The 16,330-nt window shown below is 38.5% G+C and overlaps 1 protein-coding gene across 1 annotated transcript; it reads right to left on the bottom strand.

Annotated features, from left to right (window-relative positions):
* Positions 1 to 4,531: 4,531 nt before the first annotated feature.
* On the bottom strand, positions 4,532 to 12,667 carry ESM1 (endothelial cell specific molecule 1). Its single transcript, XM_001097123.5, has 3 exons — positions 11,962 to 12,667; positions 8,734 to 8,883; positions 4,532 to 6,088 (listed from the first exon to the last, which is right to left on the bottom strand). Exons 1-3 carry the CDS (start codon positions 12,398 to 12,400, stop codon positions 5,985 to 5,987), a joined length of 693 nt encoding a protein of 230 aa, XP_001097123.2. The 5' UTR covers positions 12,401 to 12,667; the 3' UTR covers positions 4,532 to 5,984.
* Between the last annotated feature and the right edge of the window lie 3,663 nt (positions 12,668 to 16,330).

The following is a 16,330-nucleotide window of genomic DNA, read 5'->3' on the forward strand; positions in this document are numbered from 1 at the left end:
CTTTAAAAAAAACAGCTGCTCTCAAATTAGGGGGAAGGGAGTCATGAAAATCTAGTCGTCCACACTCTGATTGTGGTGTAGTCAAGAAAGATGATGTGCACTCCTTCCGGCAGCCACATTACCTGACCAATGACCAGAACTGAGTATATGGTCTCTCTCTGCTTTGGAATTAACACATTGTACATCATCAGTCGTGATATATGCACCTCATCATTTTCAATGTCTAAATTATATTCAATTCTTGGCTATACTGTCTTTTTTTTAACCAATGCTGTATCAATGACCTTTTCAGATTATTTGCCAATAGCAATTTTTCAATACTATAAAAATGTTGTAACATTTATTGTATATACATTCATGCACACTTTAACCAAGTATTTCCTTAGAATAAAATCATGGAAGTGGAATTTCTACACAAAAGAATGTATACTTTTTGGGCTGAGTGTAATGGCTCACACCTGCAATCCCAGCCCTTTGAAAAGCCAAGATGGGCAGATCACTGGAGGTCAGGAGTTCAAGACCAGCCTGGCCAACATGGCGAAACCCCATCTCTATAAAAATACAAAAACTAGCCAGGCATGGTGGCACGTGCCTGTATTCCCAGCTACTTGGGAGACTGAGACGTGAGAATGGCTTAAACCCGGGAGATGGAGGTTGCAGTGAGCCGAGATCGTGCCACCGCACTCCAGCCTGGTTAATGGAGTGAGACTGTCTCAAAAAAAAAAAAAAAAGAATGTATACTTTTTAAAGCCTACATATGTATGTATATTTTAAAATATAGAGTATGTAAACTAAAAATTTTTGATATTTTCATTTTTAAAAATTAAATGACTACACATGGGACGATGTTAATTAGTAGAGTTTTCACCACTATGCACAAGATTGTATCACTGAATTTATTTGGATCTAGGTGTTTCATCTGTAAAATAAAAGGTTTAGACTAGATTTCCTTGGGGCCTTCTTCAGGAGTCCAATAACAGACTACCATGCATGCCTATATTCTCTCAGGGGCTGGGAAGTGTATCAATGCATCTATTTTGTGAGTGTTATGTCTCAAAAGTTGATTTAAGTGGAATTTTATAAACTAATTCAAGTAAGCAAATCAAACTATATCGTCACTACATAAAGTCTCTATCTTCATTTTGACTGGTGGTCCTGACCTTGGAATGGTGTCTCTCTAACCGTGGGGGTGGGGCTTTGGGGTGAACAGAAAGAAACTCCTTTTGTAACTCTGTTTTCTCTTTAATTGCAAACTAAACCTTTGTCCTTCCCAGACAACCTTATGAAAAAGTGCTCACCTCCCATGCAGCATTCATACCCTTGTCTGCCTTTCACCCAATCTCCCCATGGACACTGCTCCACTGTGGTCACAAGGGCCTACCTAAGGACTCTGGTTCTGCCTTTTCTCTCCATGACACAGGACGCCATTCACTCTTCTTGAATGCTGTTTTTTTCTATGAGACTATATTACTTGATTACTTCCCAAGTCTCTGGTTCTTCTACTTCCATCCTCCTTTTGTGTTCTTCCTCTATTTGTCCCCACAAAGTTCCCACAGTTTAGCCGAAAGTTTCTCTGACTTCTCAGCAGCTTAAACAATTAAGAATCTTCAAACAGGCCAGACATAGTGGTTCATGCCTGCAATCCCAGTGCTTTGGGAGATGAGGCAAGAGGATCATTTGAAGCCAGGCATTCAAGACTAGCTGGGCAACATAATAAGACCCTGTCTCTACAAAAAAAATAATAAAAATTTAATCAGCTGGGTGTGGTGGTCTGTGCCTGTAGTCCTAGCTACTCAGGAGGCTGAGGGGGAAGGATCAGTTGAGCTCAGGAGTTTGAAGTTAGTGTAAGCTATTATTGTGCTACTGTACTCCAGCCTGGACAACAGAGCAAGACCCTGCCCCCTCCTCCAAAATAAGAGTTTTCAAAAAAATTAAGTGTACCAGCTAGTTACGATATATTGCAATGCATTCTTTCATAAGGTCAACAATGATTAGTTTTGATCACCCCTTAGTTTATCTCCTTTCTAAACAAATCTAGATTTTCTTGTATCTCAAAGTATAAATCCCTAGACCAGCAGCATCTGCACCACCTGAGAACTTGTTAAAATGGAAAATGCTTGGACCCCACCTCAAACCTACTGAATCAGCAATACGTGTTTTAGCAGGGCTTTCAGGTGATTCTGATGCATGCTAAAGTTGGAGAACCACTACTCTATGTCAGGCACCCTTTTAATGCTAGGTCTCAGTTTAATGACTAGGATAACTGATGGGAAATCAGAAATAATCACTTCTCCCTCTAAATATCTGCGTGGTGTTGAATGACACCTATAGATCCTTTATGCCTAGGGAGACCAGGGTGAAAGAGGGAATAAAATGCAGGATGCAAGAGCAGTCCTCCCAAATTGCCTTTCACAGGAAATGACAACCTGGTCTGACTATAAGAATTACCTTACCCTTTTTGCTACCACTGGTGATATCCCCAATGCCTGAGGGAGAAGCACTTCCTGTCTTTGTTGCTTTGAACAATTCTATTTGTCAGATTCACTAACTTGTGTAGGCTCTCAACATTTTCAATCACCTCACAACCCAACAGGAAGGATAAGTATCTGGGCAGTCAGGGATCTGGCAGGCGAAAGGGGAGGAAAGGCTGTCTTCTTGAGCAGCTGCTGCTCTGGTGAAGACACAGGGCCTGTTATATGCTTTATTTATTCCATTCCTTCACCCATCCATCCTTTATTCATTCACTCATCCATCCATTCCTTTATTTATTCATTCATCCATGCTTCCACCAATCATCCCTTCAGTCATCCATTCATGCAATACTCATCCATCCATCCCTCTTCCTATCCATCCTTCCTACCTTCATCTATATACCTATCCACCCATTCATTCATCCAAGCATCCATTCATTCCAGAAATATTTATTGTGACTCAGCTTAGTTTCTCTCCAATATCAAATGAGATTGGGCCCATTGATCTATGGAATTTTCTTGTTTCCCAAGTGTTTTCTGGAATGGTCCATTGAAGTGTGGGAAGAAAATTTCAAAACTTCTATTTATATCTCTTATCTCTTCATTTAAAAAATGTCTAGTTTGAGTGTATGTTTTATAATGAACACAATATATTAATACGATAGTGAGTATATAGTTTGAAATTACATGGTCAAAAAAATTTTGCACTCACAAAATATGCAGTCAGAGGTGTACAGATCCAAAGATTTTGGAGACCACTTCTATGAAGATTAGTTGTAAGACTGCAGAGCACTTTGGGATAGACAGGTCCTAGCTTTTGGGGTGAAAACCAGGAAAAGCCCCCAGTACCATGAAGCTGGGCAGCTAGAAAATATGCCTGCCACTCAGAGCAAATGGGCCCACTTTCATCTGATTTTATTGCCCATGGTCACACAGGTGGTTACTGCAGAGCCCGAAACAGAGGCCAGTCCTGCTCCAGTCTAGCTCTTGTTCCACACTTCCTCAAAGAAGCATTTGGACTGTGGCCCGGGCTTCAAACCAAGAGGGCAGATCTCTAAATAACCTCACTCCCTGACAGAGTAGCCTCAAACTTTCTCGCACATAGGTGAAAGTAGAGATTTTCAGTTCATAAAAATGTAAATATCTGGCATTCATGTAACTTTGTGTCTCATTCACACCCAATTCCTACCATCTTACAAAATATATTAATTCGAGCAAACAGGATTTTTTCTTATATAGACACTTTTTTAGCATTTTTATCAATTCACCTAAAATGTTTTCATAATTTGCCCACAAGGCTGAATGAATGTATACTGTTCTTGAATACAACACTCAAGCTTCAAAGTTGTAAAATAATCTCTTCTTCCATAGGTACCGAGAGGTTTGTCTTTGGCTATGTTTTCTAAAAAGTAACCACCTTCAAAAATATTAGAAAATATATGAAAATAAAATGCTAGTATTAATTATGAGTGGGAGCATGAGTGAGAAACCTAAAATGATAAAAGTAAAAATTGTTCAATGTTTTTAGAGCTGTAATCTTCAGTCAAACAGCTAACAACTGATTGAGATTTAATTATAAGGGGTTTCCTCACAGAACATGGAAGAGTGCAAAGGAGCACTCAGTAGCTGTTTAATGGCAAAGTTTCTACCATTGAAAATGTCAAAATCCAGGAAGAGAATACAAAACAAAGAAGAAAAACTACTCTAAGTCTAGGACCTCAAGAGCCATCCAGGTAGCAAAATAGAAATGGTTATTTCAAGCCTTAGCTCTGCAGCTAACTAATGATGCCAACAGAAGTGTTTACCTTTTGTTGTTGTTTTGCAGAATGAGTTAATATATTGGGACCTACTTTTAGGAAGCTCTAAAAAATGAGTAGATCAAAAATGTGAGGCAGAGAAGCAAATATCCTGACCCCCAGTATCGATAGAAGAAGCTTATCCAGAGCAGAAAATTCTGTTGAAGAACTTGTCCTTTAATATGCATGAGAGTTCTTATTTATAGAATGAATTGTTAAAATAACTTAGCAATTTAACAAAATCACATATCAACACAGAGAAGCTGTATCTTGTTCTTTTTTATTGAACAATAATAAACTTGTCCTTTTAAAACAAAACCTAACAGCTCATGCAGCTTTACATTCAAAGGCCTTCCCGTACACATTCACGATCTGTTGGCCAACTTCAAGAATAAAATACGGGTAAATACTGAAATCATTCTTAAATAAGTTCTTCACTTCAAATAAAATACTTCTGAAATATTTCCTAACAACATCTAGTACAATAGTCCTGTTTGTGCTAAGATTCTTTCAAATATACTCCTAATTCCACTTATCAACCAAGTTTAAAAGAAAAAAATATGAAAATAAACTATATTTTAAAGTTGACATGTTTTCTGCTGAAAATTGACTCTTCTTTTCCAAACCTCCTAAAAAGTTATTTTCTACTTTAAATTGAAAATTCACCTAAGTCACGGCACTTCTGTTTAAATAAAGACCCTCTGTTGCTCATTTTTTGACATTTTTGAAATCCAGAGTGACTCTATTTTTCTAGGTTTCTCTTACGCTTACTACGGTTATTATTACTATAATTACTGATAATAAATTTATCACGCCTCAGATGTTTGAAAATCTTATAGAGTCATAGCTTTATTCTAACCATTTTAAACAAATAATACTAGATTTCTTTCCTCAAGAGGATGATAAATATGGGTAGGGAGGATGACTTGCACTAACACATTTGTTTATAAAAATATATAAATATTTACCTTCATACACACACAAACCACCAGTGGGTAAAATACTTCTTAGGTTTATCTAAGCCATTTGTGGAAGTATATGTGTTTCCTCTGCCCCAGAACCATCCTTCAGATACAGGTAACCTGGGAGCTACATCCGCAGCCTTTTGAAATTGCCCTCAATTCAAAGCTGTTTGTTACTCAAATTTCCATAAGCTTCAAACACTTTACTTCCTTCAGGGGTTTTCTGGTTGTTTTATTTTGACTTTTCCCAAAGTGAAAAAAAAAAAAAAAGTACAATTAAATTCTACAGAAGCTACCTACCAAGGAAGGGCTAAATATTATACTTCCCACTCCCACCCCCTCCCCACCTTCTCCTGCTCTTAACTCTTCATTCCCTATCTCAACACTAATGTACATCAAAGTCAAAGAACTAATGGGCTCACTGTGGTCTTCAGCTTTGCCTAGCTTCCTCTTTGGTTGACCTGTCTCCATGTAAAATTACCTAAATTGCCTTTTTAGTTCTTCAGTTTACTATACACGCACATTTAACAAATCTATATGCATTCAAAAATTTAACAAATACATACAAGTGTTCAGTCATATGGATGTTACGGATTGTAAGTAGCCTACTTTTTGTTTTCTGGATCCACCATGCATCACATTTGGTCTTCAGAAATTACATGTCCTTATGCTATAATCTAGAAAGTTCCTAAAATGTTGGCTGTGTGTTGAACAATCACGAAAATAGAGCCTTCTCTCAGAAATTGCAGCCGGGATCAGCGTGGATTTAACCATTTCCTCATTACGGGAGACCTGGCAACGTTCTCTTTCACAGCTTCTTCTCTCACAACATTGCCGTCTCCAGATGTCATGTCATGCTCTGAAAGTAGACAGAATACAAATCATGTTCAAACGTCTACAGCTCAAAGACAGCACAGTTTTGTTTTATTTTGTTTTACATGGAATTTACAATGAAATCTTTAATCAATTTAAGATTCCATGCTAACTGTATTCACTGCTCTGTATCAGTGAGCACCTCTATATATAATAGCACCCCTTGAATTACTTCTCTTTGTATACCTATCGTCACCTGACATTATCTTCTACATGCATTTGTCTCTTTTTCCCCTGTATTATCTCACTCCACCACTAGAATTCCAGTTTCACAAAGGTAGGGACTTTATTTTGCTCACTGCTATATCTCCAGCACTTAGGACAGTGCTTGCCACACAGTAGGCACTTAATAAATACTTATGGAATAGGCAAATGTTGTACAAACAGGTCTCAAGTTAGATTCTTACACTAACTGGTATGAAAGACAGATTAACTTTTGCTGCATCTGGAAGGCAAAAGGCAGACCAATGGGTAGAACTTTCATAAAGACACTTCTCACTCTACATATGAAAAAAGTTTATAATATTTGAAATTTGCTAAAATGAAATTTTCTACTTCTAGGAGTAGTGAGGTGTGCTTGCTTTGGCAGTGCACGTTCTGATATGGAACACTTTAAGAAGATTAGCATGGCCCAGCAGACAACTGTATGTAAGTCCATGAAACATTCCAGATCTTACTCCCCCAAGACACTCCTGCACAAAAAGTTACTTGTGAATTCCCAACTTGGGAAGCTCACTGCCAAAAAAAAAACGCCAAGTGGAACACTGGGGACAGGAAGCACATTTGACAAGAGTGCTGTAGCCAGCAGGTGGAAAGGTGGAGAAGACAAGCTCGTGCTCTGGGGGTCCTAGTGCTGGTGAAGCTTGCAGCCATTTAGCCTGCTCTCAAAGGCTGGGCCCAAACAGGTTTGTGCAGAGGTGATGTGAGGCCTGTGTCAGAAGTGAAGCCCAAGCCTTATCCTGTAAACTCCAGCGCATGAACCTGGAAGTCTCATGTAGTCTCAAAGACACATGTAGACTACAGAGGCCCCTAGACTACAAAGGACCTCTCCAAGAGGTCCTTAGGGTATTCTGCTCTCCATCCTGGACCCGACTAAGGTTTACCAAGATCATACTAATAATCATCTTTTGCTGGTTGCACCTTTAGCTAATGAAAGGAAATGCCCTAGGTCAGAAAAGAGAGAAAACTGACCGCTTTTTTCAAATATTTCTGATAAGAATCTCAGTGCCTAACTTTGATGTGGAAATATTTTTGTAATATTTTTGTAAAAATTTTTGTAATTTTGGTGTGGAAATATTTTTGTAATTTTGATGTGGAAATATTTTGTAAGTATAATGTAAGTATTGTTATGGGCATCACCATACTTAAAACTAATAATTCACTTAAAAACATAACATTTCCCCTTCGTTGTAACATGTTTAGTTGATCTGTACATAAGAAGGAGGTAAAATTAGAAAACAAGTACCTTTGCCAAATAGTTTATATTTTATTAATTTGAAGTGCAAAAGACCAAAAACAGAAACTAAATAACAATGGACTTGAATTGTTATTATAGTTGTGGTGGGAAAAAAAAGTTTATAGTGTGTTGATACTAGCAGTCTCTGTGACTACATGTTGGGCTTATTATTTATTTGTTTATTTTTTATAATTTAAAATATAGTTTTTAATTGACAATAATTGTATATATTTGGGATACAATATGATTGATATATATTTCCACTGTGGAATGATGAAATCAAACTAAGTAGCATAACCATCACCTCACATACTTATTTTTTTGTAATGGTAACATTTAAAATTCATTCTTTTATCAATTTTGAAATATACAATAATTATTCATTTCAGTCACCATTCTGTGCAATGGAGGCCTAAACTTTAGTGATGCATGTTGCTTTAAATGAGCTACTTTCAGTTTAATGGAACTCTCCTGTACTAGCCATCTATTCAACAAAATAAACAAATATGTACATAGCACCATCTCATAGGTTGTGCATTTCTCACATTCTAACACCTGTATAAGAAATACACATGGACTAACAAGCACCACACGAATATTACTACAGTTTCATTCATTTCCAAAATTTCAATCACAGATACTATTTCTTATCCTCTCCAAAATCCATAAAAACACACACTTGGAATTATTCCATTTAAATGCTTTCATTTGGTTAAAAAAAACAAATGTTCTATATTTTCTATCTTGGCTCTTAAAGCTTATCCAATAAATTCCTCACAGTACTTTTTCTATGTGAAGTTAGGAGATGAATAGTTTTGTCTAGTAAATACATAAAACAGATCACTGAAGAATTTAAAGAACTTTGTATAATATCTCAGTTGGTTATTTTTTATTACAGATTTTTGGTAATTAATCATATTTATCCCCCTATAAATCATATTTAAACTAGGTAAACTTTATGATAAATTATATATAAACCTCAAAATTATTGATGGGCTCTTTTTAGAAAACAGCAACAGCAACCAAACTCAGCTACCACCCACCGTTCCCCTGAGTAAAGCAAAGGAAATAAAATCATTCCAATCCACATCTTATTCTACTCACAGATATTTTCTAAGTTATTCACACTGAAATGAGGCTATTGTTCCAATGCTTATAGCAGAATCAGTGCTTACCTGTGAGAGAAAAAAATCTGTTGGAAGACTTGGTTACTGAATATTGGAAAAAGGGGAATTTCAGGCATTTTCCCGTCCCCCTGTCACAGATGCCCGACTGGCAGTTGCAGGTCTCTCTGCAGTCCATCCCGAAGGTGCCGTAGGGACAGTCTGGGGACAAACGAAAATTGGAGAGGGCGCTGCTTGTTGTAAATACGTCTCCATCCTAACAGCCCTGTGTGCATAGCCTTACAATTTGAACCAACCTCATGAAACTTGAATGTAAAATAAAATCCAATTCTCCAAACCCAGGATTTGAAAGTTGAAACTTTGAGTCATAAATATGAAATCACACATTAAGACCAGATAATGGATGCCTCAGGCTTAGTGGCTTAGTGTCATAATGTAAAGTTAAGTTGAAGACAGCAATACACAGCCAGTCTCCTTGGACCTGTCTTCATTCCGGTGATGTTCTGCTTAGATACCAATAAATTCTCACAGATGACCTCTGAAACAGCTCAGCGAAGGTGGGAAATTGAACAGACATATATGCATCAGCTCCTCAAGGAGTTTTAAAAATGTGATGCTATCTTTGAATCTACTGTATTCACAGATAATTTACTATTTTAAGTGTATAGGAAAGGTCTTCAAACTAACCAGTGAGAGAGCTATCATCCTAGCTCACCATTAAGCAATCAATCCTCCATCTGCTCCAACCCCCATCAAGTGCCTTATTTGTCGAAACGGCATGTCATACAACTTGCCTGACTCCCTCAGTAGTTAAGAGGGCTCACTAGTAAAATCCTCTGCAAGGCTAACATGCAAGATGCTAAATGAGCAAGAAAGCTCGGGGCTTATACACCCTGAAGGTTTGTACACCTACCAAGAACTAGAAGTTTTTAGAGCTCCAGTGCTCACACTTACGCCAAAACGTCCTACATTGAAATAAAGAGGGCAAAATCATTTATTTAAAATGCATAAAATTATTTAAAATGCTGTTTTTAGAATAAACAGCATCTCAGTAGACTAACCAACCTTTAAAAGCCAGTAGAATAGATATAGAATATTCTCTTGTTGTGAAAATACCTTGTAAATGTACAATCACAGGTGGGTAAAGAACAAATTGTGAGCCATCTGAGTCTCTAGCAGTCAGTACTCCACTGACTGACCAAGTAGATCATCAATGAGATATCTTTTTATTAAAGAGATCTAAGAGTGCTCTTTTCAATATGGTTCAGATCACAGAGGAACCTGGTTTTGAACACTGTTCTCTTTGCCGGGAAGAAGAGATCTTAAAAAGGGATCCTGAAAAGGCCTCTTCCAGAAAAGCACACAGGATTGGGATTTGACTGTGCCTGCAGTGATACTGAAAACTAAAACTGTAGCCAAATTCCCAGAGATACTTTTAACGTATCCCCTGATATACTGAACAGTGCTGGGCAGATAGTAAGTGTTCGTTAAATATGTGTTGGCTGCTGATTGTTAATCCAGACAAGATGTTCACAGACATCTGAATATTTAGAAGACATTTGGATATGCAGCTGAAGTTTACAGTTTTCATGTGGATGTTCTTTTAAAAAGCTGAAGAAGGGAGATGGTGGCAAAATGTATTATCTCCATCTCGAGTTATTAAGGCTCACCAAGTCTCCTATTTCCAGCAGAGAGAAAAATGCTTAAAACTAGATTCATCAGCAACCTGAAGAAAGCCAAAAAGAGCGATCTTAAATATCTTTTTAGTATCTTGATCATTCAGTAGAATACTACAGTGCTAAAGACTCCAGATGCCACACAGCTTGTTTCTTTGCCCATATGTAATGTACATTTACCATCACATGTACAAAGGCATATTATGCCAAGAGAAAAAGCAATCCACTGCATATACGTGCTATATCATAAGTATGATTGTGTTAGCCACTTCCTCCCTAATTTCCTTATGTGAAGTACTGTTTTCTTAGTCAATAAGCCCCATAATTTACAAAATATATGGATCCTATTCAGTTGAAAGAAACATGCATATGTGTTCACCAAACAAAATATTTCCTCAATATTCTATTTCTGATTGTATATAAACAAAAATAAACTGAGCAAAAAATAAAACTCTCCTAATACTTTAAGAATTTGTTTTTTAATTTTGTATGTCTTGCAAACTAAAAGATGATTAATTTACACATTATATGTCTAAGAAGTAGGAGAATTAATGAAATTAGCACAATACTGGATAAATATCATTCATAAAAATGTATTAAATACATAAAACATAATAATTATTTAGAAATTTCTCAGTCCTTTTTATAATTTTGAAAGCTTCCTTGTATTATACAACTGATGGATGGGGTTATAGCATGTGTTGCTTCTTAATAATAGCTCTTCATAATAAGATCATGAGATATCTATAGGTAGAGTATTTTTAAATCATCATTCTTTTTATTCTAAACATTTTTAAAATGTTAAATATTTTAAACTACAGTTACTATGTTTAAAATAATTTCTATAAATACTTAACTACATTATTTAGCTAAAATTTCAACCTGACAAAGTTTTTCTTTAAGTGTACTAGTGGTCAACCTCATTCTTCACAGACTTCCAGTTTTTATTTTTCTTTATTGTTATTTTTCCTTGTCTTAACACCATCTGCTATTTTTCCAGATGACCAAAACCTTTATAAAGTCAGATGAGGTTTGTTTTATGCTTCAGGGGACCCTCTTTGAAGAATGAGTTATTTTGTTAGATGACTTAAGCTCACTCTATTCCATAAAGTGCATTTGTGTTTATCAGAAATATTTGATCTTGAGAGTGGCCCTCCATCCTGTGGACCCTTTCAAGATCAAAGAGTCACTAAATCTGGGGACTAGAAGCCATTCCAAGAGGTTATCTAGTGCAGACCTTTGTAATCGCTGCCTCGCAGAGGAGAGAGCACCTAAGCCATCCTTAACAGATTACCTGTCAAGTTTCTAAAGTTTTCCAGAAAAGGAGCCAACGAAATCTTCCATTGCAACTTTCTTTTTGCGATCTCCTAAGGCAATGAGTAAAATGCCACATTTCTTTCTGTGCCTTCCTGCACACTGGTTTCAGTTGCTACTTGCAGCTATCCTTCTGTCTCTACCCTTGACAATACCTGCGTAGTGCCTTGTCAAGAATCCACCTGCCTTTTCCCTCTTACTCTTGAGGAGCAAAGCCACCTCACTTCCCAAGCTGGCTAAAAGCTCTCAGCGTGCCCCAGGAGGGGAGAGGTAAGGGATCACTCTTTACCTTTGCAGATACCAAACTCTTCACCAAAAGGATCCTCCCCATTAGAAGGCTGACACCTCAGCCCCGGGCCACACTTCATGCCATCCATGCCTGAGACTGTGCGGTAGCAAGTTTCTCCCCGCCCTGCAGCGCACACCCGGCAGCAGCCACAGTCGTCGAGCACTGTCCTCCTGCAGCGCGGGCTGCTTTTGCACTCACTGCTGTCACAGTGTTGAGGGCAATCCACCGCATAATTATTGCTCCAGGCGGCCACCAGGTGTGCAGGCACGAGGAGCGTAGTCAGCAGCAAGATGCTCTTCATGTTTCCAAGCTGCCTCCGGCTGGGCTCCCCTGTCATGGTCTTTGCTGGTGGGAAGCAGCCGTCCAAACTGGTAGCTGAGCCTCTGCCTACACGTTTATGAGTTTTATACACTGGGTTGCCCGCATGCTTTCCCGTCATCAATTTCCTTAACCCAGCAGCAGCGCTGTCCTCCTGCCAGGCTCTCTTGTTTTAGTTTATGAAATCCAGGATGAAGGCTGGATTAACACGCTGCTGCCATCCAGGAATTGAAAAGCCCAAGCTGATGTCATCTGTTATGTTTAGATGGTTGTTTTGCATGAGGACTGAAAAACTCACTCACATCCGTCTCAAGGGCCCAAGGACGTCTGTGAAGGAGGGATAAAGAAGGTCGCACACCCTCCTTCAGGACGGGAATTGTTCTGACCCTGGCATATCACTTGAGGTGTAGCTTTGTCTCACAGCCTCTGTAGTCAGGAGGAAAATGATATCAACATGAATCATCAGGACCGAAGAAGCTTCTTCAAAAAAAATAATAAACATTTGGTATTTCCCCTCAATAAATAGCCATGAGATCATTTGAAAGAAGAAAGGGTTATATTGTGTCTTTTCAATACTTAGAAGAAAGAAAATATTTTGATAAAGATATTTTTTAAGACCCTCTCTTCCTTCCTCTCACCCGTCTCCTCAAATGTTATTTCTAAAGCAATTCATGTCACATATATCTAAGTCTATTGTAGATGTAGCTGTGCTTCCAGTAAAATGTGGAACTGCCTCTGAGAATTTCTTTTAAAATCAATACAAAAAGCCACAAGAGAGGTAAGATTCTTTCGGCACTGCTTCTGGGTTACTAAATTCTGGAAAAACTTATCAGTTGGACTTTTCTGGTCCAAAACTTCCTCAGGGGAAGGCTCATCCATCACTAAGTCTGCTTGTCCAATGATCGAGTCCACCCAGAGCTCTTCCCCTCACCTCCTGGCATCTATCATAGCCCTCGCTAAAAACTGCCAAGCATGGCAGCCAGCCCAAGGCAACAAGTGGCTCAGCAGGAAAATCAGAACACAGCCCCCAAGAGGCAAGTCACAGGGAAGGGAAACATTACCCCTCAGGAAACAAGGTCTGCATGCTACAGAGGGTCACCGTGCCTAGGTCCCTCTGGGAAAACTGAGTAGCCCTCTTAAAATATCAACTGTGCCAGGGCCTTATTAAGCAAGGTTAAAGAGGAGAGAGAGGAGTTCTTACACCAACCACATGCCGAATTCCATGCCCCCCTCACTTGTCAAAAGCGATATAGACTCATTGTCACTTAATAAATAACAACCCAGTAAAATGGGTAATTCTTGGTCTGTCACAAATGAACTGTGAGAAATTCACAGGATTTCTCTTGGCTTCAGCTTCCTCTTTTGAGAATTGATAGTGTTAGGCTGCCTGACCTCTAAAATTCTTGTTTCCCCTAGAAGATGAGGCATAGTGGGCATTGGATGTAACTTGATGATTGACTTTTGCAATTTTAGGGGGATACAGGGAGCAAATTCAGAATACAGAGAATTGAGGCAGTAGGAAATGAAAGCAAGAGTTTTAGCTTTCAAATTTTCCAAATTTTTCATGACAATCCAATTTGAAATACGCTAACTTTATCTCCCCAGAAGCACTTACTTAGCAGGTGGCACACTCTGATGTTTTCAATAATGGGTAATATTTGTTAATAGCTTAAATATTTTACATGCATTAACTCATTTGCTCCTCATTACAATATTATGAAGTGGCTGCTATTATCACGCTTATTTTTTAAAAGAAGAAACTGAGTCAGAAAGAGGTTAATTTGCCCAAGGTCCCTATATTGAAGGGATGTTAGTCTAATATCAGAGCCACATATTCTATTGCTTATTACAATACATGATTATGATTTCATGGCCAATCGTTTCAATGGCCTAGGTCGCAATTTAGGCTGACCCTGGAAAATGTTCCTTGTTACTGAACACCACTTTCTGAGGATTAGTTAACTGGAATAGTGATTAATAATAATATCTAACGCTTGCAGAGATCTGACTGCGTGCCAGATGCCACGCTAAGCAGTTTGTATAGATTACCACATTTAACTTTCAAAACAACCTCAAGAGCTAGGTGCTATTCTTATCTCCATCTTAGATATGAGAAAACTGAGGCCTAGAGAGGTTAAGTAACTTGTACATCATCACACAGTTAGCAAATGGTGAAGCCAGGACTCCAGTCCTGAGACCAACAAGCTCTGGAGACTGGATTAAGGGTTGTAAAATCAAATACATACAGGTACCAAACTGGCGCCCAAGGTGGGTGACATGGTAAGCTATATTAGATGTAATACAGAAGTAATGGAGTGGATTTTGTCCTCCTGAATAGCACATAAAGACATGAAACTCTTCCACTGTGGAAGATAAAGAGAAACCAAATTGATAATACCTTCGGTAAACGACAACTAAACAAATGTAAGTTGAGAGTACCAAATCCAAACAGTAAACTAAACTACAATGCACAAGAAAGTGCAGAAAATATGCCCAGTAGAGTTCACCAATGGTGGAACTATCTCAATACACAGTGCCTAACAACTCAGTTTAAGGGAACCTTCAATTCCTCCAAGACCCAACAAAAACCATTTGTCCCAGCACAATCCCTGTAAGATTTTTATCTGGTTGATTTCTGTCTTCCCCAGCCTTGAGCCCAGATCAATGAATTCCATTAGGAAAGTTAGCAATGACCACAAAGGGTTAGGAAACGTGAGCATGAGCAACCAGGGAGTCAACTTTAAGCTGCATTAAAAAGCAATAAGACGATGGCAGAGCTGTTGATAGTGAGTGGATGAGGTCCACCCATTTCACTTGCTTTGTGCTGGGGACTGGCACATCTCTCATCTCGCTCTGCCTGTATATCAGTTGTCAAGTCAAAGATTGAGAAAAGGCAAGAGGAGTTGCACAAGATTTTCACAACTCCTAAAATGTAAGTTCAAACTAAGGTGGATCAAACCATACCATCTGTGGATCCAAAGGATACAGCATATGATGTTTTGCAATGGGGGCAGAGAAATTATAAAACCAAATATCTATTTAACCCATTATACCCTGTATATTTAAAATGACACTTTGCTTTTTTTTCTTAAAGCTGATATTGTGTTAGGAAAATAAGCTTTGGTAATGTGCATTAATATTTTGTGTTTATTTTGTACATTATGATTGCTTCTAACCAAATAACAAGGTTTTTTTTCTGAATAGGTAAAAGTAGTCCAATGGAAAGGCCCTGGGCAGGTCCCAGACTCTCAGAAGGTAGTTTACGGTAAAGTGAATTGTACCATACTTACTGTGCCTTCCTAACAAACCAGCTCTACCAGATAAGTCTGGTTTAAATTGAATTACAAAGGCAGACTTGAAGGCATAAAGTTTGGAGGAGCAAGTGGAGACATTTACATGTAGATTTCAGGTGACTTGGTTTTTAGGTGAGTTTTGGTTGTGGTTTTTGATACTATCTGAAAGTCTTCCTGCTTTGACACCAGCTGATAGTAATTTTGCATGTGCCTACTGCAAGGTCTAGCCCACAGTAGGAGCTTAATACTTAATAAACACAAAAAAGGAACCAACTGTTTCCCAAAATCATCTTCAGATGGTAGTAAGTTAAATGGGCATCAATGTGTTCTTGGCTTTCCACCAGGAGAAGCAAAGTGAGGCCCAGATTCTAGGGCAGGCTGGGTTAAGCTGCAGAATGTGTTTACTTGTGGGAATGAGGTAGAGGTGTCCAGAAACAGCAGAAGACATTGAGGACTGGATGGAGCCTGAGCAAAGACTGTAGTCCCATTGCGGCAGTTCCTTCACAGCTAACCAAATTTGTCCTCTTGACCTTGGGCTTGGCAATATCACATCCACCCTGGGAAGTTCATGGGAGCCCCTCATAGCCAATAGAACTTGATGAAATACTTCTGCCAAACTGGCTGGGATTCACGGCAGTCACAGATCAGCTGTCAAAGCCCAGGGCCTAAGGAATATTCCCAGAGCCTCCTGCCCTGAGTACAGTTTGCCTAGAAACAGCTTTACCACTGCCAAGGTATGGGATCTTAGGCAAGTCACA

Source organism: Macaca mulatta, chromosome 6 (assembly GCF_049350105.2).
Source record: "Macaca mulatta isolate MMU2019108-1 chromosome 6, T2T-MMU8v2.0, whole genome shotgun sequence".
Taxonomy (NCBI): Eukaryota; Metazoa; Chordata; class Mammalia; order Primates; family Cercopithecidae; genus Macaca; species Macaca mulatta.

What these genes read in the sequence shown, in the direction of transcription:
- ESM1 (XM_001097123.5), bottom strand. Translation starts at nt 12,400, where the DNA reads ATGACGGGAAAGCATGCGGGCAACCCAGTGTATAAAACTCATAAACGT. An exon ending in AGAGTTTGGTATCTGCAAAG is followed by an intron (nt 8,884 to 11,961) that starts GTAAAGAGTGAT and finishes GTTTGTCCCCAG; the next exon opens with ACTGTCCCTACGGCACCTTC. An exon ending in CAGATTTTTTTCTCTCACAG is followed by an intron (nt 6,089 to 8,733) that starts GTAAGCACTGAT and finishes GTCTACTTTCAG; the next exon opens with AGCATGACATGACATCTGGA.